Source organism: Pinus tabuliformis, chromosome 8, assembly GCF_031772625.1.
Source record: "Pinus tabuliformis cultivar Carrire ecotype Pingquan chromosome 8, CPIR1, whole genome shotgun sequence".
Lineage (NCBI taxonomy): Eukaryota > Viridiplantae > Streptophyta > Pinopsida > Pinales > Pinaceae > Pinus > Pinus tabuliformis.
Genome location: NC_142294.1, coordinates 1,391,334,123 through 1,391,357,495, shown reverse-complemented (window position 1 = coordinate 1,391,357,495; position 23,373 = coordinate 1,391,334,123). Strand labels below are relative to the sequence as shown.

At 34.4% G+C, this 23,373-nt stretch overlaps 1 protein-coding gene across 1 annotated transcript; it reads right to left on the bottom strand.

The window, feature by feature from the left end:
• Positions 1-20,106: 20,106 nt before the first annotated feature.
• Positions 20,107-23,048, bottom strand: LOC149240750 (CASP-like protein 2BC1). Its single transcript, XM_089367361.1, has 3 exons — positions 22,676-23,048; positions 22,268-22,400; positions 20,107-20,637 (listed from the first exon to the last, which is right to left on the bottom strand). Exons 1-3 carry the CDS (start codon positions 22,915-22,917, stop codon positions 20,344-20,346), a joined length of 669 nt encoding a protein of 222 aa, XP_089223487.1. The 5' UTR covers positions 22,918-23,048; the 3' UTR covers positions 20,107-20,343.
• Positions 23,049-23,373: the final 325 nt, after the last annotated feature.

Below are 23,373 nucleotides of genomic sequence, written 5' to 3'. Positions count from 1 at the left end.
TTACTATTATAGTTATACCCCTTATTTATATTGTTGTGCCCCTATTACCCCCATATTGTTATTTCTGTGCCCCATAAAATCCCTCTATTGTTATTTTTGTGGCTTTATATTATTATTGTTAGGTCGGCTGGATTATATTGTGACTCCTATATACAAAGGAGGTTTTGTCATTTGAATCATCCAAGAATTGTTCATTTATGTAATGTAAAGGAGGTTGCCCCTCGAAGAGGCTGAATTCTAAGGCATTGATCTATCTTTTCTATCTTTTCTCGAGCTGGTTTCATAACATTTGGTATCGGAGCTTTGGATTCTAGGGTTTCGCTGCTCCAAACAGGTCATCGTGGCATTTTCGCTATAACTTTTTTCTGTGACTTTTCAGAAGTCGCAAAAAAAAAACTATTTGAGAAGAAATTGCGCTGAACCTTGAGTCCGAATTTCAGAGCTTTTTGCATGATATTTTCGGAGATATGATCTGAGGCATTTGATCTTTTTGCAGACTCCTGAATTACATTCAAAACAGGTGACCTAGGGAAAATTTTCATAACTTTCTCTCTGGGAATCATATTGAAATTTCGTAAGAAGGTACGTATGGCAACTGTATATTTGGAACCAAATCAGTTTGTATGGTATCAATGGCTTTGTTCTCGTAAACAATTTATCACTTGGGCAATTTTTACGGAAGAATTGATAGCACATTATGAGGATACAAAAAGCAACACTTTTTTTAGCCAATTGATAAGTCTCAAACAAAAGGGTTCAATAATGGAGCACATTGAGGAGTTCCAAAAATTGAACATAAGGGTAAAAGATATTGCAGAGGAGCATAGGATTGATGTGTTCATAGGGTCTTTAAAGGATAATATCCAACATGATGTTCGCCTTTGGGAACCTGATTCATTAAAGAAGGCATTCAGGTTAGCAAGAAAAATGGAAAGCAAAATTATGGCAACTAGGAAGCATACCACTCACAACTATAAAGATGGAAGTGTTGTTGCCCCTAGTCTTCCACAACCTACAAGGTTGACACCACAACAATGGGAAGAAAAAATAGCAAAAGGGATTTGTTACAATTGTGATAGCAAATACACAAAAGGTCATAAGTGTGCTGAGAAGAAATTATTCTACATAGATTGTGAAGAGGAAGAAGAAAAGGAGCAAGAAAGGTCAAAAGAAGAGGATATATTCCAGGAACAAAGCCTAGGTGAAGAACAAATAAATCCTACCATAACTTGTAATGCATTGGCGGGAATTACCACTCCTCAAACCATCAAGATAGAAGGACAAATCAAGAAGAAAAAGGTAATAGTGTTGATTGATTCACGAAGCACCCACAATTTTATTCATTGTAGGGTAGCAAAAGAATTGAATTGTTTCCTATATCCAGCACCAGAGTGTCAAGTGATGATTGCAAATGGAGGAACAATAAATTGCTCTGGAAAGTGCCATAATATCAAGCTATTCATGGGAGAATATGTATTGACTAGCCCAATGCTTTCCATTCCAATGGGAGGTGCCGATGTTGTACTAGGAGTCCAATGGCTATAATCCTTGGGTACAATAGCTTTTAATTTTCAAGAACTTTTCATCAAATTTTCTACGGAAGGAAAGGAAGTTGAATTAAGGGGTATTGCAGGGAAACCAGGAAAGATAATTATCTCTAATGGCATGACTAAGCTTCTAAAAAAGGAGAAAAGAGGTGTAATTGCACAATTATGTTCGCTAGATGTTTCCACATTGGAATCATCTATTTCTCCAGATCTCCAAAAAGTCCTGGACAATCATTCCAAGGTATTTGATACTCCCAAAGGTCTCCCACCTATGTGTGATCATGATCATGCTATTCATCTGATTCCAGGAAGTGTTCCTCCAAACATCAGGCCGTACAGATATCCCTATGTCCAAAAAAGTGAAATTGAACGTGTGGTTGCAGAAATGCTAGAGGCTGGTATAATTCAACCGAGTCAAAGTTCTTTCTCAGCTCCAGTAGTATTGGTGCACAAGAAGGATGGATCATGGCACATGTGTCCGGATTATAGGGAGCTCAACAAGCTCACTATTAAAGATAAGTTCCCCATTCCTGTCATTGATGAATTACTGGATGAATTGCATGGATCAATTTACTTCACCAAGTTGGATCTTCGTTCGGGATATCATCAAATCAGAATGAAGATTGAAGACATTTCGAAAATGGCATTTAGAACTCATGAGGGTCATTATGAATTTTTGGTCATGCCTTTTGGCCTTACCAATGCACCTTCAACATTTCAAGGTTTGATGAATTCAATTTTCAAACCATTCCTTAGAAAATTTGTGTTAGTATTTTTTGATGATATACTAATCTACAGCAAGTCTTGGAAGGATCATGTTGAACATGTTGACAGGGTGCTACAACTATTGGAGGAGAAACAATTATATGCAAAAAGATCCAAACGTTTCTTTGGAGTCCAGGAGGTGGAATATTTGGGTCATATTGTATCTCATGAAGGAGTTAAGGTAGACCCTAGCAAAATTAAAGCCATTAAGGAATGGAAAATCCCCACATCCATAAAGAATCTGCAAGGATTTCTTGGGTTGACAGGGTATTATCGCAAGTTTGTTAAGAATTATGGGAGAATAGCAGCACCTCTAACAACATTATTGAAGAAAAATTCATTTTCATGGACTCCGGAAGCAACAAAGGCCTTTGAACATCTTAAAGAGGCAATGTGCCAAGCACCGGTCTTAGCTACACCGGACTTCACAAAAACCTTTATTGTGGAATGTGATGCTTCAGGAAATGGAATTGGTGTTGTTCTAATGCAAGATGAAAGACCCATTGCTTTTGAAAGTCGTCCAATCAAGGGAAAGTTTTTAAGCAAAGCTATTTATGAGAAGGAAATGTTGGCAATACTCCATGCACTTAAGAAATGGCGACCCTACCTAATGGGAAGACACTTCAAGGTAAAAACGGATCATGATAGCCTTAAATACTTTTTAGAACAAAGATTATCCTCTGAAGAGCAACAAAAGTGGGTCACAAAGATGTTGGGTTATGACTTTGAAATCATCTACAAAAAAGGGAAGCAAAATGTGGTGGCAGATGCACTCTCAAGAAAGGATGAGGATGTGGAAGAATTGTTGTGTGCCATTTCTATTATCCAACCAGATTGGATAAACGAAGCAAGGGAGGAATGGAAGAATGAAGAAGAAGTGTGAGCACTTACTCGAAAGCTACAGCAAGATTCCAATACTTCTGATACATTTAGCTGGCAAAATGATTCGTTATGGTACAAAGATCACTTATACCTCTGTAAGAATTCCCAGCTAAAACAAAAGATTCTTATGGAATTGCACACTTCTCCCTTAGGAGGGCACTCAGGATTTTTAAAAACTTACCACAGGGTTAAGAAGGAATTTTTTTGGGAGGGCCTTAAATCAGATATTCAAAAGTTTGTGGCGGAATGTTTGGTTTTCTAACAAAATAAAGTTGAAACAATTAAGACACCGGGTCTATTACAACCTTTATCCATTCCAAGCCAACGTTGGGAGGAGGTTTCAATGGATTTTATCACAGGTTTACCTAAGTATGAGGGAAAGAGTGTCATCATGGTGGTAGTTGACAGACTTACCAAGTATGCACACTTTTTTGCATTATCACACCCATTTAAAGCCAGTATAGTTTCTACTGCATTTATGGAAACAGTTCAAAAGCTACATGGAAACCCAAAGATTATTGTAAGTGATAGAGATCCCATTTTCACTGGAAATTTTTGGACAGAATTATTTTCTTGTCTTGGTACTCAGTTAGCTCATAGCTCATCTTATTATCCTCAATCTGATGGGAAAACTGAGATAGTAAACAAATGTTTGGAAGGATATCTTCGTTGCTTTGTATCTGATAAACAGACACAATGGGTCAAATGGCTGCCTCTGGCTGAATGGTGGTATAACACTTCCTTCCATACAGCAACAAAAATGACCCCATTTATGGCACTTTATGGGTATCAACCACCATCCATCACATCATATTTAAGAGAAAATTATAAGGTTCAGGCAGTGGAACATCACATCGAACATCAACAACAAGTCCTCCAACTCTTAAAGGATAACCTCGTGTTGGCACAAAATAGAATGAAACAACAGGCAGATCAACATCGCAGTGAAAGAAGTTTTGATGTAGGTGATTGGGTATTCCTATGGCTACAACCATATAATAAAATGTCCCTAAAGCAAGCTAAGAAGGATAATAAATTATCACCAAAGTATTATGGTCTGTACAAGGTGTTGCAAAAGATTGGTACTATGGCATATAAATTGGAGCTTCCTGCAGCTTCTCGATTGCACCCAGCTTTCAATGTTTCATGTTTAAAGAAGGTTATAGGCGACAAGCTCCCAATTCAAACAATATTGCCAGAACTTGACGAGGAAGGAAAAATTATATTGGAACCGGAAGCAGTCACAGAAACAAGAACTCGACAGCTACGAATTCGATCAATTTCAGAGTATCTTATCAAGTGGAAGAACTTATCTGCTGAAGATTCCACATGGGAGGATGAGAATTTTATGCAAAAGTATCCAGAATTACTCAAGCGTTGAGGACAACACTTTTTTGAAGGAGAGGGGCATGTTGGGTCCCTATAATACTAGTGATTACCCCATTACTATTATAGTTATACCCCTTATTTATATTGTTGTGCCCCTATTACCCCCATATTGTTATTTCTGTGCCCCATAGAATCCCTCTATTGTTATTTTTGTGGCTTTATATTATTATTGTTAGGTCGGCTGGATTATATTGTGACTCCTATATATAGAAAGGAGGTTTTGTCATTTGAATCATCCAAGAATTGTTCATTTATGTAATGTAAAGGAGGTTGCCCCCTCGAAGAGGTTGAATTCTAAGGCGTTGATCTATCTTTTCTATCTTTTCTTGAGCTGGTTTCATAACAGTCTTCACATAGACTTCATGTTTGATTTTCTCCAACTAATTAACTCAAGATGAATTAACTAATTATTTTTCAAACAGGTAGTGAGACTGAATTAGAATTTTAATTCTCAATTTTAATTCAGGGACTAATTAAAATTGGAATATATCCTGAAATGCTATTTATAGCAATTCTATTTTTAGCATTTCTATTTTTTGTTATTTCCAACAGAGTTGGAGTATATCCTGAAATGTTATTTTTAGCATTTCTTGTTGCTATTTTCAACGCTCCCTCTCAACAAGAAAGGCATTCAACTCGAATCTGATCCTGAACCTTTGGAATGTTCTGCATGCAACACTTCTCTCAAGTGTCGTTGCTCCAACAACTCTAGGAACACAAAAAAAATATCCAACTTGAATCAGAATGATGCCTCTGTCATCAAAGTCTCTGACTGATATTGCCTCTGTCGACTGAAAACTCTGCACCTCTGTGCTCTTCAGTGTCTGACTACTCTAGCTTCTATCACTTTGATCTCTGACTGCATCAATCACACTGATTCCTCCTACTGCATCCGTGTTGCTACTGATCCTATCTCCCAGCACTGCATCCGCATTGCACCTCCTCTCATCATGTTGCATCGTGCTGCCCACTACTGCACTGGAACTCAGTTACTGAGAAGTAAGTAACTAATCTCCCAACTGACCTCCCTGTTGGGCTAGAAACACCCTTTGATGCTTAAGCTCTCTCTATCGCTCCATCCACATCCATCTCTACCCACTCAGCTAGTCCTGCTACTCCCCATCGAGGCTCCCATAGCAAGGTCTAATCAAAGAGACTAGGTACCTCAAGGATCCTACCCCTATTTCAGCCTTCTTGGGACTATCACTTCACATCGCCCCACCTCACACCTGGAGGTATGGATGCATGTGATCCCTCTGCTCACTTCTCTAATTGTGGCTCCTCCACAATTGTTTGAGACTTTTTATAGGATTGCATGTTGAGAGGTAATTTACTCTCCCTCTCAACCACCAAGTCTCTAACCTTTGCCTTGCTCCTCAAGGCTTTGCATGCATCTTGAACGTCAAGTGCATACAGGTTCTTGGCTAGCACACCAATCTGTTTCATCTTTCCCACCGTCACGAAATTTTCTGGAAAAAAGAGCTAATTTTAAATCAGCGATATCTCCCTCATCCAAACTTTGATTCAGTTGATTTTTTTTGAATTTGGGTCTTTTTCTGCAAGGAATCCAGATCTGCTATTTTTTTTGGAAATTTTCCACAAAAATTTTCAGACCTGCTCTGAAAAATCGCGGGCTTTTTTTTTTTTTTGCACTTCGAATTTTTTCTTCGTATATTGTTCATTGCTTCAATCACCTTTGTTCTAATACCATGTAGAAATTTCTCTATGGATCAACCTGGCTCTGATACCATGTAGAAATTTAACCGTAGATCACATGATAATGCAATATACTAAAGCAAAATACTTTATCTACTTCTACTATCAAACTTTGCGGAAGCTTAATCAATTTGAACTAGATCAATCAGAACACATATAACAGAGAAGAAGAAATCATACACATGAAACACAGAAGAATACTTTGGGGAAAGCCTCAGCTAAAAACCTCGCTATCTATATTATCATACAATTGGAAATATCTCAGGATTATACAAAGCTTTAGCTCACAAGCTATCCAGCTCTCAGTACAATCCCTCATTGTTGCTCATAGACAGAATAGACAACACATGTGTCTTCCTTCAGTCCTCCAAGCCTCTTATTTCCTTGCGCAGTTTCTCCTGGGTCCTCCAGATGCAACCTGTGTGATTCTCACCTCACACACAACACTGACCTCTGAAATAACTGCACAAACCTGAAGGAAATGATTCCTTTTACATGGATGAGTTTCCTTTATAGGAAAATTCCTCCAACTGATAGTACATTGTCCCTTCCTTTAATCTCAACTGGGTCTTTCTCTGAACTTACATGCATGAGTTATTTATGAGAGAATATTCAGTTATCTAGAGAACACTAGTTGCATGCATGCATGCATTAACTGACTGAACTCACAATTAGTTCTTCCTACTGTTTGGAACTAATTTAACTGGACTTAACTCAGTTAACTAAGGTAACTAATTACAACTCAAATACAACTCATCCTTATCTCCTTAATTAATGGATAACTTCCTCAATCAAAGGGATAACTGTTGCATGTCTTCACATAGACTTCATGTTTGATTTTCTCCAACTAATTAACTCAAGATGAATTAATTAATTATTTTTCAAACAGCTAGTGAGACTAAATTTGAATTTTAATTCAGGGACTAATTACAATTGGAATATATCCTGAAATGCTATTTATAGCAATGTTATTTTTAGCATTTCAGTTTTTTGTTATTTCCAACAAAGTTGGAGTATATCCTGAAATGCTATTTATAGCAATGCTATTTTTAGCATTTCTTGTTGCTATTTTCAACACAACATACATTGTCTTTTTTTTTAATATATATATATATATATATATATATATATATATATCATTTCAAAAGAAATGTGTTAAATCGACATTGAGCATAGACAAAATCACACATCACCCTCATACTTGGCCCGTAGAATCTGCTTCTCGGTGTAATAAACATTTGGACTATCTTTAAACTAACTCAATTTCTAGATAGATAGATATGTGCATGCAAGTATAGAGGGATCAAATTTAATAAAGTTTCAATTCATTATTAAAGGGAACAATTTTTTAGTTTTCTCTTGGATCCCAAGATTTCCCACATATCTATCAAGCATGAAGAACCAAGCACATGCTATCTCTCTAGGTGTAATGACATGAAATTTATTTTTTATTCATTGTCATACATTTGGTGCAACTAAAAATAGCATTGAAATCTATTTATTCATCTTTTTCTCTCTCTATCATCCTTTCTCTCAAATATGTGTACACAATTTTTAGTTTGTTTGTAAATCTATTAAGGGAACCAAAATTAGATGAACGGTTTGGCAGCAGAAAAGGAGAGTGTGAAATTTCGATACTTGAATCTCTTTTTTTTCTACTAAATTCATTACATCCATATTCCAATAATTTATATTATTGAATCTTTTAGAAGTTGTGTTAAAAAGGTCTGTATCAAGGCCACTAAGATTGTTGGAGATCTCATTCACTAAAGCCTTTAATTGTTTTATATCTATGTTCCCATGCATGTTGGAAATTTTTAACTAGCGTTTTTTTTTTAATTATATATTTACCTCATTAAGAATTATAAAGGATTCTCTATGGGCATATGAATTTGTCGGATGTATGGAAAAATGTGAGGGAATATGTCATGAGAATGGTATGGGGTATTTGGAAAAGGCACAAGGGTGAATTTGCATGGGACATATGGAAAATGGTATGGAGACTATGGGAAAGGGAAAGGGAATATGGTGGAATTGGTGTAATGATGGAATGAAAATACATATGTAAGGGTACATGATATGCAAGACAAGGATGATGGGGATTGTTGGAATAAAAATGAGTACATTGAGGGTTGTTGAGTAATTACTGACATGGCAACGATGTTGTGGAATGTAGATGCTAAAGGTTGTTGCTTGATGAGGATATGGAAAGGATATTGTGGAACACGAACATGGTAAAGGTGAGGATGGTATACATAATGAGGATGTGGTGGAATGGTGGATGTGGCAAAATAAAAAATAAATGGATGAAGTAGAGAAGAGAATGAACATACATCGAGAGGGATGAATGGTTGCCAACGAACTAGCTTTGTTACCCACTTGGATGAAATCTGATCTCTCTCTCTCTCTCTCTCTCTCTCTCTTATATATATATATATATATATATATATATAAGAGAGAGAGAGAGAGAGAGAGAGAGAGAGAGAGAGAGAATATTTTATTAAATCTAGTCATAATGATGAATTGGTCATCCTTAATATACAATCAAAGGTAGAAGGGGGTGGAAAAAAATGTAACCCACCACATTACTTATTAATTAATTATTAATTATAATTATTAGACACCATTTATTTGGTATATTACAACTTACAATACAAACAATCATGTGACATATTCATTAAAGGAACAATATTATCAATGGTTGATTTTGTTGACAAATACACTTTCACTGCACAAAAGGAGATACAAAGGCATTATTATCACTTAGGTTATGTTTCTATAATTGTGCATATTTTGTATAGATTCACATATCATAGTGTCAATCGTTGTTATTATAATGCCAAAAATCACAAAGTGGTTAAGGAGTATCATTTTTAAATTAGCGATGATTGCATACATTATACATGCTTTGTTCAATATTATTTTATAAATACTTAGTGAAATGAAGGGTTGCTTTTATAGAACATTGGGTTTTGGTTAGATGGTCGTGTTAGTCATTTAAATTAGCATGATTATTCTCTTGGCCATGTTGATTTCATAAGAAAATGAACAATTTTCACACATGGAGTTTTCTTGAGATGAGACATGGAAAAGGAGATAATGGTGGTGTTTGGGTTTGCATAAAACATGTACTTAGAAGTTATCAACTAAGTCACTCTACTTCTTGATTGATAAATTTAATTGATGGTGTTAACTGGTGCAATTTTAATGCACGAATTCAACCCAACGATAGTCAATGTGCACAAGTAAGTGTGGATGACCTTTACGAAGTTTAAATAGTTATAACTATATAAATTTTTACATACAGACATACATACATACATAGGACTAAGAAAATGATGAATGTATATTCAATTGAGAAAAAAAAATACCATTACTCTCATATTGTTTGTATTGATGTTGTAGAGTCCACTAATGAGTTTTAAAAAGCCTAACAAATTTTTCAAACCATCAAAACATAAAGAATTAAGACCATTGCCACCAATTGGAAATGTGACCAATGCAAATATGGATAGTAATTAAGAGATTATATTAGACAAGGATTTCAATCATGTTTTTGACATGGTTAAAGAAGGTGATATCTTTATTTCCCTTGCACTAGAAAATAATCCAAAATCATTGCACTACTATTTATTATGATGTGCTATGTTAAAGACACCTTGATGCAAGTGTTTATAGATCCATCAAATTTTACATATGCAATCAATTTAATGGTTTTAATTATACATTTTTTTAAAAAGTCCATAAATGCAATGATAACATCTTTTTCAAGACAATTATCCAAATGTTATATTTTTCTAGTATAATCATTTGGTCATAGTATCTGAATGAAGCTTTTAGAAAGTTAAAAGTGCATAATGGTTCAAGGATAGCAATGGAAATTGTCAATAAAATATTATAAAAACCATTCTTGAAAATGTGTCACCTAAGGAATTTCATATGAATACAAAACACTACTCAGTGCTCTTTTTCTATTGGGTTTAGAACATCTAAAACTATTGAATATATATTATAACTTTATAGCATTGGTTTATACATAAGTTGAATTTCAATGAATTTTTGAGCTTGAATAGAGATTTGTGAATTGCTACATGCAAATTACACTCTTGTGTTCAACTAAATTATCATCCAAGTTAGCTTGCTTTCAATGTACATAATGATGATTCTAATTTTCAATTAAATGATATTAGATTGAAGTATGATCTTAGGTTTTTATGTTATTAAAATATTGATAGGGTTGTGTTTGAAATAAAGAAAACAAAAATCATTTTAATGTGAGTTATTTACATTTTTTTAAGTATGCAAATAATATGTCAGTTTTTCAAGACTAAAATATATTATTCTAAATTGAAGATTGTTGTACAATATTTTTTTCATTTTGATTTTTTATAATGTTGAAACTTAGTAAAAGGAGTGAATTACATGTGGCCTCTCTCTTGTTAATCTAAACTAGCCCATTAGGACTCAAACAACAATTCAACCTACATTATTAGGGGAACTATCCCTCAAACAGTGATGATAACATGGACTTCCTATGGTTTATATTCCAAGGATGAAGTGGTATCTATTCTGCCTATTTGCACCCAGCCACAACCCCTTTCTACATGTCATTCATGTGGGGAAAATTGCAAGTGAAAAGTAGTCCTCATGAAAAGCTTGACACTTCGTCAACCTAGCGAATGTTTTATAAAACATGAGCTTATTATGAATTTTATATAATTTGTATTTATCAAAATAATGGTGCATTTTAGAGGCCCTCTACTATTAACAAATAAGTTTCTTTCTTTAGACAAAGTAGTGGAATATTATTAATAATGTTCATTGCAAGATCCCATAAGATATTATCATTTAAGCATGTAGAAAATAGGGTTACATTATTATCGTAATATTTATATCAAGTATATGTCAAATATGCAAAATCACCCTATAGTACTGTTTACAAACAATACTTTAGGAATAAGATGTGTTATATAAATCATATTCTACAAGTCAAGTTATTGACGATCAAGTACAAATTAATTATGCTCATGGACAAGAACGTTACAAATTACATTCCTAGAAACTCTTTTTGCATGTCTAACTTAAAGAAAAATACCGCCACGATTTTCATTATCAATTTTAATACAATCCATGATGTTGGTCACATTCTTCTTAGATGTAGATATAACGTTGCAACTAAGATATAGTATTCTCCTAGTCTCAAATCTCCATGTGAACATTCTAGAAAAATGCAAGGGAATGTTATGCAATTGATATATTTTCTATACTTCAAACATGACCTATTATCACCTCACCATAGCTAGTGCTCAAAGTTCCATCCTAAAACATATGAAAACATCACAAAACATTTCTCTCATCCAAAGAATATTTTCACTTTCAAAATAAAAGATTCAATGCTTCAAGGGAATACTTGGAGACTTTCAAACGTAACTAATATCAAATTGAATGTATCCATGGTAATAAAATATTTCAAGAGTTATATTTTAGTTACCTCAATCCTTTAACGTTACTTAAAAATAAAGGTTATTTATAGATGAGATATTTAAGTTTACTAATTTTATCCAAGATGAAATCCCATGGACAAGAATTATGTCATTCAACAAAAAAAATATAGTGAAAAAAATTTACATGAAGGTTGCAAATGAAACATATTATGTCACCACATAAAATTTTTACAACAAAAGAAACAAGTCATCAATTATCTAAATATATCAAGTTTGATGGTTTTAAGTGTCTCTTTGGAGCATTGTAGCATCAATTTACGCCATCACATATTGCATTAGTTTCCTTCTAAGTCTTGATCTTGTATGGCTTAAAATGGCTTAGAAAGTTACAATAAAAGTTAATGTAAGTTCATGTTTTAAAAAAAAAATTGAACTCAAAGAAGTGTTCTTAAAAGTGTGAAGTTTTAAATATTGTATTTTGTGTGTGTTTGTGACCTCATTTGAACCTAATTGTAACCTGAAAATACATTAAAATGTAAGGGACAACTAATTACATATTTTAACAAAGATTTTCAAATATCTAGAGGAAATGGGGACATATTTTTTTGTACTATTCAAAGAAGAAAGGTCTTTGGCATTGGAATTTAAGTCTACCCAAAGGAAGCAAAGAATAGTTTATTTCCCCTAAAAATGGAGAAGAAATTTACTATGCACATGATATTTTCACTTATGATGATGATCAGAAATGAACAAATAGTGGAGTTGAAATCCTTATAGAATGAATTATTCTAATATGGTGCTTTCAACAATTGAAAACCCTCCAAAATCAATTTCATGTGAGACACTAGATTCATAACCACAGACATTTATCATCAATAATCAATCTCCAAGCACAATGATGGATTTTCAAGGTCTTCAACCGGGTTTATTGTACCACATTGGTGTTGATCAAGTCTCAAGAAAGAATTTAGAGGCCTTTCTCTTTCAAGATATGAAAACTATATTTAACAAGCAAGAATTGAGCTTTGTAAAAATGTGCATATTCTACCTCTTTACAATTGAATTGTGCCTAATGCTATAGGGGAAAAAAATGTCTTGATATCACAATTGATTTTAACCCTTTAAATAAATTGTCCTTTCCCACAATTGCTTCTATGGAAACAAGCAAATTATGGGTAGAATATTGAAATATAAAGATTTGGAATATTAACAAGAGTAGGAAGAAAAGTTTGAGCTACCTTGAAGAGAATAACCTTCTCGAAGTTGTGGCTACTTCTATCACCACCACTTCTCATACACAAGTAAGTGTGTTTCATATAGTACAAGTACTTTTTTCAGTACTTGGTAGCTAGAAGTGTTTCCTTGATCAAATTATCAAGGGAATTCTCCATTTTTTTTTTTGTTCTCTACAAATTATTTATTCTTATAATGGTTGGAACTTGGTGCATATCAATTTTCAAGTAATATAGACGAGGAAGAGAAAATGTTGAGTTCACTTGAGGTCTTTGGTATTAACATTCTAGTCTACCAAAGGAAGCAAAGCATAGTTATGCTTCCCCTAAATAAATAGAAGAAATTTCCTATGCACATGAGATTTTCACTTGTGATGACACAATATGAGTGGAAATGAAGAGATGGTGGAAGAATTGACATCCTTAATGAATGATTACATTGATTTGATGCTTTTTCTCAGTGATTGAAAACCCTCCAAAGTCCATTTTAGGTAATACACTAGACAAGCCATGGTCAAATTTTTAAACATGATGCCTCATTTTCTTCTAATTTCAACCTAAACAAAGAAAGATATATGTGTACATGAATTCCTAAAGGTTTATAAGTACCTAGACATACATTGTTATTTGTTGAGTGACATCAATGTTAAGGTTTTATTACTACTAATTACAAACAATCAAGAAATTATATCCATGACATTACCAAAAGAGTGAGCATTAATCCCCTAAGGTTTACGTTAGAATAAATGTCTAAAGATTATGATTTTGATTTCACAACGCTTGGAAATGATCAATTCGTATCTCTTTTAGATAATTTTATATTTCCAAAGATAGATAGAGTTCAAAATAAATTTTTAAATAATATAGAGGAAAAGGAAATATTAAGTCAACCTAAGGCATTTGGCACTGACAATTTAGTCTTCACAAAGGAAGTACAATATATCCTTATTTTCCCTAAAATAGAGAGGAAATGTCCTAAGTGCCTAATATTTTCACTTGTAATGATACTATATGGGTTTTAAATCAAGAAATGGTGGAGGAATTGACATCCTTAGAGCATGATTACACTAATGTGATACTTTTAAAACCCATAGAAAATCCACTTAAGGTGAGACATTGGATGAGCCATGGTCAAACTTCTAAAAGTGAAGTCAAAATTTATTTTGGTTTCGACCTAGAATAAGAAAGAAACATATATTAGTACACCACTTCCAAAAGGTCTGCAACATCTAAACATACACTATTATTTATTAAGGGATATCAATTATATGATTTTATTGCTACTAATTACAAACATTGAAGAAAATATATTCATTCCATTATCGAAAGAGTGAACATTAGTGCAGTAGTGTCTAAGTTGGAGCCAGTGTTTGAAGATTGCAATCTTGATTTCAATAGGGTGCCTATATTTTTCATTTGAGTAAACTTATAAGGAGAGAGGCCAAAAATACAATTAAAAAAAAATGGTTGTCTTTCTTTTCCCTTTAAAATTCATAACTCTAGTTTTATTATTTTAACTATTATTTTATTATTTTCCTCAGAAGGCCCATCTTAGATCACAAAATTCCCCTAATGCTTTGTGTACCTTTTAGCACATTCTACATTTCCAACTCTCCAAATTTTAAAATCAATTTCCAATTGATATAGAGGAGCAGAAAAAAAAAAAAAAAATGAAAATACAACTGTACTAACATGTTGCGCTATGATCCAATAATGTTCTCTATGATGCTGTAAGTGTAGACAAAAGTGATTAACAATTGCCAAGGAGTAATCGTTTAAAATTGTTCTGAGAGCAAGAGAAGGTGCATTGGAGGGGAGCTGCGCGGCGATAGGGTTTCTTGCCCTGCATCCGTCGTTTGGGTTGTGGCGGCCGGGCCGCCCCTGGTCTGGTTACCCTTTCGCCCTCGTTTCAACATCGTCGACTCACCCTTCTGAAGGCGCTGCTACCTGTTGGGGTTTTTGAGCGGAAAATCGTCTGTGGCGGCGCTTCAATCGGCACCTACCTTTCGGCTGTGCGATACCTGTCTCGGCGGCCCACTGCACTGATCAGCTGTTTTCCGGGGTCCTCCATCGCACCTATCGGGTGTCTGCGAAGCATCTTATAGGGTTTTTGGCGGTCCTTTTTTCCGGGCGGCTCTTCTGAGCGGATTTGCTCTGTTTTCCTTTGGACTCTTGACAGCGCGGCGGACCGGGGGAGTTTTATTTGGACTTGGGCTTTTCTTGAGCTGAGCCGCGGCGCGGGTGAGCGGATTTTGTTGGGTTTTTAGATACTCCCTGTGGGGGCGAGGTGGCTGCCCTAGCCGCCTCTGCCCCCGGTTTCGACCTGTCTCTGCTTTGTTGGGACCTGATGGGTTCCCTTGCTGAGGCTTTGGGTCTTTTTTTGGCTGCTTGCTGGTTATCCTCTGCAGTTTATATGGAGCGTTGAGGGATCTGAGATGTGGAGTCTGTCTCTGCATCGATTCGTGCCGCTTTCATCATGGCTGTACCTGGATGTTTTCTTCCAGTTTCTGAGGTTGTATGGGTGGTAACTTCCCTTGGCTTCTTCGGTTTCAGGAGCAGAGTTTGAGGGGGTGGAGGAGGCCTCCATTTCGTGCCTCTCCTCCTATCATGGCGGCCATTTCGAATTTACTGCTCATTACTCAGGAGCTTATGTTTTATTTTCTGTTTTTTTGTATGGGATGGGTTGGGGTATCCTCCTGCTGGGGTTTACACACCCATTTACTTGCTACCCTCTCTGAGGGCTTTTCGGCATACTTCTCTTGAAGTTATGCTTTTGTAAGTGGTTTACCCACACTACAGCATATGCGCTCAGCATCTACAACATGTAATTTTCTGACTTAATGAAGATTACGAATTCTCTTTCTTCGAAAAAAAAAAGAGGAGCAGAAAATGTTGATATTGTATTTTAAGCACAAGCACAAGATCTAGTTGGGTAAAAAATATTACACTAACAATTGTATAACAAGAAAGAAGATGATGAAATTGCATTAACAAAACAATAAGTAGCTAAAGAGATCGATTTGAATTACTTATAAACTCTTGTGTTGATTATTCCCTGACATGAATACAATTAAATAACCCTCCTTGAGAGGAAACCAATGTGCACTAGGTTAAGTTTCAATAGTGCATGCACACTAGAAAATAGAAAAGAACTTTTCGTGATTAACTACTTGCCTAAAATTAAGGTAGGAGACCCTGAAATAGAGTGAGTGTCTAAAATAGGGTTGACTAAATATAAGTGTATTCAAACATATGTTAGAACTAAATAATAACTGTATCATGCAACTCCTAACTTAGAAATAGCAAGAAACCTCCAAAAATAATACTAAAACCCAAAGGATAAGATTGTGGATAAGGTAGTTTACCAAAATAAGAGAGATAATGTGCATTTATTATTAGGGAGCTTATGGATAAAGTAATCTACCGTATTGGAGATGAAATCACTTTGTCATTGCCCAGTCAATGCATAATCACTACATGTCATCTTAGGCAACACCCCTTGCTAAAAATAGAAAAATGCTCAAAGTTGAATATGATCCCAAATGGTAGGGAACGTTAGATGAAAAAAGTAGTCATATGTGGACCTAACTATGTTTGGATAAGGCTTCAAGTGTGCATTTATCCCAACACCCGCCTAAAGCACAAGCAATGAGTGTGAGTTATGCTGAGTCATAGTAATTGTTAGCCACTTTAGGTTATCATGTAAGAGAAAATATGCAAAAATTAGGCAAAGAGGGAAAACCTAGTGGGAACAAAACACACCCCCCCTCCCCCACCACAAATAAGAATTCTAATGATATTACTAGCATGTTTAACTACTAGGAAGTTGCATCCTTCACTCCTAAGATATCTCACAAAGCTGTGAATCTCTTCTCAATGAAACTCTCAGTGGAGATGTCTACAATCTGCTCAAACGAAGGGAAATCCTATTATACTACATATTAACGACTCCATCATGAATCTCTCCTTTGATAAAGGGAATGTGGACCTGAATGTGCTCAGTCTTCCACCTCTATATTGGGTCTCTATAGAACTTAATCATACTATGATTATCACACCATATATCTATTGGATGATGAAACTAAGCACCCAACTTTGTAAGAAAGTGTTGCAGTCATATAGCCTAAGTAGTAGTATTCTCTACATCTCTATACTCCACCTCTACTAATCATAAAGCAATAGTTTATCATTTCTTGCTCACTAACATATCAAACCAAATCCAAGGTAGAGAACATATCAAGAAGTGGAATTACAATCTATGGCATCGCCAGGCTAATTGAAGTCTATGTTTCCAAGAAGATCTAAGGAATAGCGTATCGCGTAGTGTAATCCAAAGCTAGTAGTCCCCTGGACATACTTAATAATTTTCTTTGCTACCTTCACCTGTAGTTCATGTGGCTCCTACATGTACTTGGAAACTACTCCAACTACATAGGAGATGTTAGGTTGAGAGTAAGGTACAAAAGGCTTCCAACTAACTATTGATACCTTGTAGAGTTAACCAAAGGTGTAGTACTGACATCTTCTAACTTAACCTTGAAAAGGAAGAAGGTTGGAGCTATCTTGCAACCTCTAATATGAAATATATCAAGGATATATTTAGTGAATTGGAGCAAGACATCTTGATGCCTATATTAAATTGGCTAATTCCAAGACCAAGGAAGTAGTGCAATAGTCATGTATTTGTTATATCAAACCTATCATACAAGGTGAACTTCATTGTAGAAATGGAGGCTAACGTCCTTGTAATGAGTAAACCATATACATAGAGTACTATCAGTAAGAGTGAATTAGTATGCCTAAACATATATACATTAGAATCCAACTTCCATCTAAGGAAACCGTGAGAGATAAGGTAAGAATCCGTCTTGGGATACCATGTTTGAGGTGCTTGCGTAAGACCATATAAAGATTTATTCATTTTGCATATTAATGAAGGATCTTTCACATACCCATGTGGCTAATCTATATAGATATCCTCATTAATATCTACATGTAAAAAATATTTTTTTTAAACCATGCAATGTATCTCCCATTTTTTAAGTTGTTACAATAGATAGCTAACCCAATGGAGTCCATCTTATCTATTAACGAAAAAGTCTCCTCATAGTCAATGAATTGTACCTTTGAGAAGCCTTTAGATACCAACCAATATTTTTACTTTGCAATAATCCTATTAGCACCCCTTTTGGCCCTATAAATCCACTTACATCTAACAAGCCTCATGTTGGGTTGGAATTGTACTCCTCCCTCATTGTTGCCTCCTAAAAGGGTTTCCCTTCATCCTTTGCATACGTTTGATGGATTAATATGAGCATGGGATAACAATGAATAGATAATAGAGACTTTATGGCTGCAAAATCTTGCAAAAAATCCATTAAATATGATCTAGTTCTCCATGGATTGGCAGGATCACTCATTAGTTCAACAATTGCTTGAAGTGACTATTGTACCCATTGTGGTCTATGCTCTAGATATGAAATATCATGCTATTGATTAAAAATATCGAATTCTAAAATATAACCTAAATAATTATCCTTATTATCTATGATCGAAAGTGGTGGAGATGGTGAAGCAAACTACTCCTAAGGTGGTTGCAAGGGGTCTTCTTCAAACCCGAAACTTCGCTATATGAAAAAAGTGTTTATGATTAAATCTAATAATCTATATCCCTTCACTCCCTCTAAATATCCCATAAATATAGACTCCTTACTTTGATGTTCCATAACCTTACTCCTATCAGAAGGGATCCTAGTCCACACATGGGAACCAAAAATTCTAAAATGAGTAACATCTAGTTTCTTCCTTGTCAAGGCTTCATAAGGAGTGGTTCCTTTTAATGATTTATGAGGAATTCTATTATGAATATAAGCTACATGATTAATCACTTTAGCCCATAGTTTATGAGGAAGTGTTCTCGGCTGCAACATATCATTTCCCGTCGCTTTTATTGACCTATTCTTTCTCTCCACTACTACATTTTGTTGTGGAGTGTATGGCACTATATGTTGCATTTCTATACCTACTTCTAAACAAATATTTTCAATATGATATTGACATACTCTCCTCTGTCATTTTAATGAAGCTTCTTAATCCTCTTCCATGTTTGATTCTCAACCAACAACTTTAAAGCCCTAAGTTTTTTGAAGGCTTTAGATTTAAGCTTCATAAAACATATCCATGTAAATCTTGAACAATCACTAATGAATGTAAGTATATACCTTGATTTTCTCATGGATGGGTGAGGGAAAGGATTTGTAATGTCACTATCTACCAACTCTATAAGTGTAGTAGCTCTCCGTGTTTTTCCTATGTCAAGCTTTTAGTTGAGTCTATATTATTATTATTTGACGTCATTTTAAGGACACTACAACATCTTCCCCATGTTGACATTTGAATGTTTACACTCATTTACAAACACTACAACATCTCCCCCATACTAGGTTGTAGAGCGCCTCTTGGCGTAATAAAGTAACTAAAAGGAAATATTTTTTATCATTAAAACATTTAAGTAGTCTTACTATTTAACATTTTGGCCCTTTTTGAGGGACATTTTTCCATCATTTGAAATCTATCAAAGATTTTCTAGAATTGTAAGTTTAAGTTGTGTAGTCTACAGAATCCAAATGCTCAAGGAGATTTTCAAAGAGTTGAATCCATTTATACATTAAAAATGTAATTTAAATAATGAGAAGTTTTGTGTGTGTGTGTGTTCATCTTAATCACCTATCTATCCAACATGGATCAAATCTTTAGAGGTGCAAGTTTTTTTTTCAAGTTTTACACTCGTAAAGAGATTTGCACTTTAAGAGATTTTGATACCTCTAGGAGCTTGCTAGATCCATGATCAAGATAAATCCATATTGATGTTATAAAATATCTCATACTTTAGTTGATATGCAAGAATAAATTATTTCTCAGAAGTCATTATAACAATGTACTTTTGTAACATCATCATATGGCATGTGGAAATTGAATTTGTGAAGAGGACAATAATTCATGCTAACTACCCAAAGTAAACCCAATTAAAAAAATTGTGTTTATGTAAGTGTTGGTGTGTCAATTACAGTTATCTAGAGTGATTGGGTCAAAATGAAGATTCTTCCCTACCTAGGTTTGAATCCCCACTAATAACATTATAAATGATAAATATTATTTTATACATAGGTAAACATTGAATAATACAATTACGAATGTAACGGGAGACGGGAGATGATAGCAGTATGAATCAGTTACAACGAACCTGTAAATTCTAAATTAACGCTCAGGAGGTACACCAGCCATGATTTTATTGCACTGAAAACTGCGAGATTTTTACAGCACCCAGAAACTGTAGGTGGGCTATTTGAAGAACGTATCAGATATATTTTAAATTCCATTCAACGAGCTTGAGCACTCTATTGCATCTTCATTGATCAGTCCTTGTTTTTCTGCCCCTTTTTCTCCATATAGTCTGAAAAGATGAAACAGAGACATGCCAGACACAAACACCATGCACAGAGCTGCCAGGAACGCATTAACCATCCCAACTCCAGATTTCAAGCAATATGCTCTGAAAAACATACATACTTTGATCCACTCAAATTCTTCCAGCCCCTGCTCTGAAATATATGCTGCTTCTGCAGTCGCTGCTGCTGCAGCGAAGGTAACATAGGCCATGACCTGCTCATTGGATAAACTTAATAATAAGAGAACATGGTAATACCCAACATTGTTAATTACAACAGTAATAACCAGCAAAGGATTGGTTGAGTTTTGGAATATTTTAGAATTTAGATTGGTTGATTTTTAAAATATTTTAGAATTTGATATATAAAAGTAAGTTCAATTACTTCACTTGGGTTTATCTGATTTCAAAATATTCATCGAATTAAATTCAATAATATTCTAATTCCAAAACAAAAAAATCCAATTAAATTCAAATGTTACCTCACACTCTTTACTCTCTGCAATAAAAAGATTTAAAAAAAAAACTTTTCAATATATATAAATTACACATTATTGCCTCTTTACTCTATGCGATAAAAAGATTTTAAAAAAAACCTTTGCAATATAAATTACACATTATTGACTCTTTACTCTCAGCAATAAAAAGATTTAAAAAAAAAAAAATATCTTTTCAAAATAAATTACACACTATTGAAATTAACTTTTTCTTTGAGTTGAAATAAAATATAGTGAAGAGGGTTTTATTGCTTATTCATTTTTACCCCAACTATATTGAATCTGTCTTCACAATGTAGTGTCTATTGTGATATAAACAGACCTCACAGGCTCTTACTTTTTCTTATTGAAGTTCAATAACCCAGTTACAAAACAACATAAGATATGAATCCTGTCAATGAACATATTAGGAGAGTAAGATCATTCTGGAGATTTCTTAATTGAGAAGAGTTAGCTGCAGTAACATAAGATATGAATCCTGTCAATGAACATATTAAGAGAGTAAGATCATTCTGGAGATTTTTTAATTGAGAAGTTAGCTGCAGTATAGTTAATTAGGATGGGATGGAGATTTTTTTGAAAATACATATATTTTTTTAAGGGGTAAGGTTTAACTCTTTGTAAAGTGAATATATTGATTTTATATATATATGGTTATTGAATTGGTCAAAAATGTTGATAATAAAGTTAGAGATTGAAATTTTATGAAGAGGGGTTGAGGATGGAAGCTATTTTTGGAGAAATTAAAGTATAAGGGCGTCTAAACTACTCCACTAAGGATCTTGATGATAGCATCTCATTATAAGTAAATCGCTCTTCCATTCAATAAATGAGCTGAATCTAACTTAAACATATTTACATCAAATATTAATTAAAAGAAATTAGAAATTAAAACATTATCTTTGTTTTGGGTTATAGAATAATTTTTAAAGTCTATTTTCTATTAAAATAATAAATACTTTAACCTTCATTCCAAACTTCTTCGCTACATAATTATATATTTAATCTTATGTATTATTAAACCCAATTTGATTATCAATTTTAAATATCTTACAAATATACCACAAAATCAAAATCAATAATTAACTTTGCTTCATATTCATGAAATATCCCATATTCATAATCTAATTAAGGAATTAGATTACCAACCAGCCATCCACCCTTCCTTTCTCAAAAAAATGGATATATATGAAATTTCACTCAAAATAAAAAGTCTTGTGATTAATTTTACCCCTGTAAGCTCTCCTCCCTTCCCTTCTCTGGATGGAAAGATAATGAAATGGTTTCAGCTCTCCCCCTTCCCTCCTTGGGTGTTCTAAGATAATGAAAAGGTTTCAGCTGGTCATACCTGATCACAACAAAATATCGTCCATGCCAATGCCTTGTTCAACAGGATATTCCGCCTGTACAGATTCATGAAGCAATTCAAGCCTTGCAGAAGAGAGTATACTGCAAGAATTCCATCTACAGTGACTAAGAATCTGGATTAAAAACAAAGAACCCATGTCAGATTAGAATCTGGATTAAAAACAAAGAATTCATGTCAGATTAGAATCTGGATTAAAAACAAAAAACCCATGTCAGATTAATGTCTGGATAAAAAACAAAGAGCCCATGTCAGATTTTATCTGCCCTGCACTGTTTCTAAAGATACCCCCATTTCAAAAAACCACTAAAAGTTGGATCTTTGTTTTCAGGAAACACTAAAAGTTGGATCTTTATAAGTATTGTAGAAACGAAATAATGTAAAACTCACGGGAATGTTTTCAGCAATGTGAAATTGGCATGTATCTGCATTCCAGCAATGTCTCGAGTTGCAGAGGCAGTTCGTACAATGATTGCTGAAACAAGAGCAAATATCACCACAGCAAAACGCAATATCACTTCTGTTATCCTCAGCCCCCTATCCATCTTAGGGATTTCAGTATTGTCAAGAGAAGGGAGATGGAGTAAAGGCCCACAAAACCTGCTAACTACACTGCCAGTCTGCTTCCTCATTTCAATGCCACTGTAGGTACTCCTCTCCTTTCACAGAGATGGACAACTAATGTAATGCCATACACTAATTCTAAGTCAGGCTCATACACCTTAAAAAGCTTCAGGGATAAAGCGAAATTTTGGTGTACATCTCTTTCTCACCTATGCTTCACAGTGCATTTGATTGTACAATTGAAGGAGCAAGTTGACCGTGAAGATGGAAGGGGCAAATTCAGAATAAATAAGTTTTTATCTTCGCAAAGTTTGGATTAAAAAACTTAATGCAAATCTTCCAGAGTACTTAATTTATATTTTCCTTGGGTCATTAAGAACCAAACTCTTTGAAAACTTAATACAAATCTTCCATAGTATTTTTTTTTTTGGTTTGATTAATAACCAAACTCTTTGAAGATCAGACAACACGTTTGTTTTTAATCTTCCAGAGTACATAATTTATTAACCATACTCTTTGAAGAT

Coding starts and splice junctions, on each gene's coding strand:
- LOC149240750 (XM_089367361.1), bottom strand. CDS start 22,917: ATGAGGAAGCAGACTGGCAGTGTAGTTAGCAGGTTTTGTGGGCCTTTA. Junction 22,401..22,675: donor ACATTGCTGAAAACATTCCC/GTGAGTTTTACA, acceptor TTTTTAATCCAG/ATTCTTAGTCACTGTAGATG. Junction 20,638..22,267: donor CGATATTTTGTTGTGATCAG/GTATGACCAGCT, acceptor TCCAATGAGCAG/GTCATGGCCTATGTTACCTT.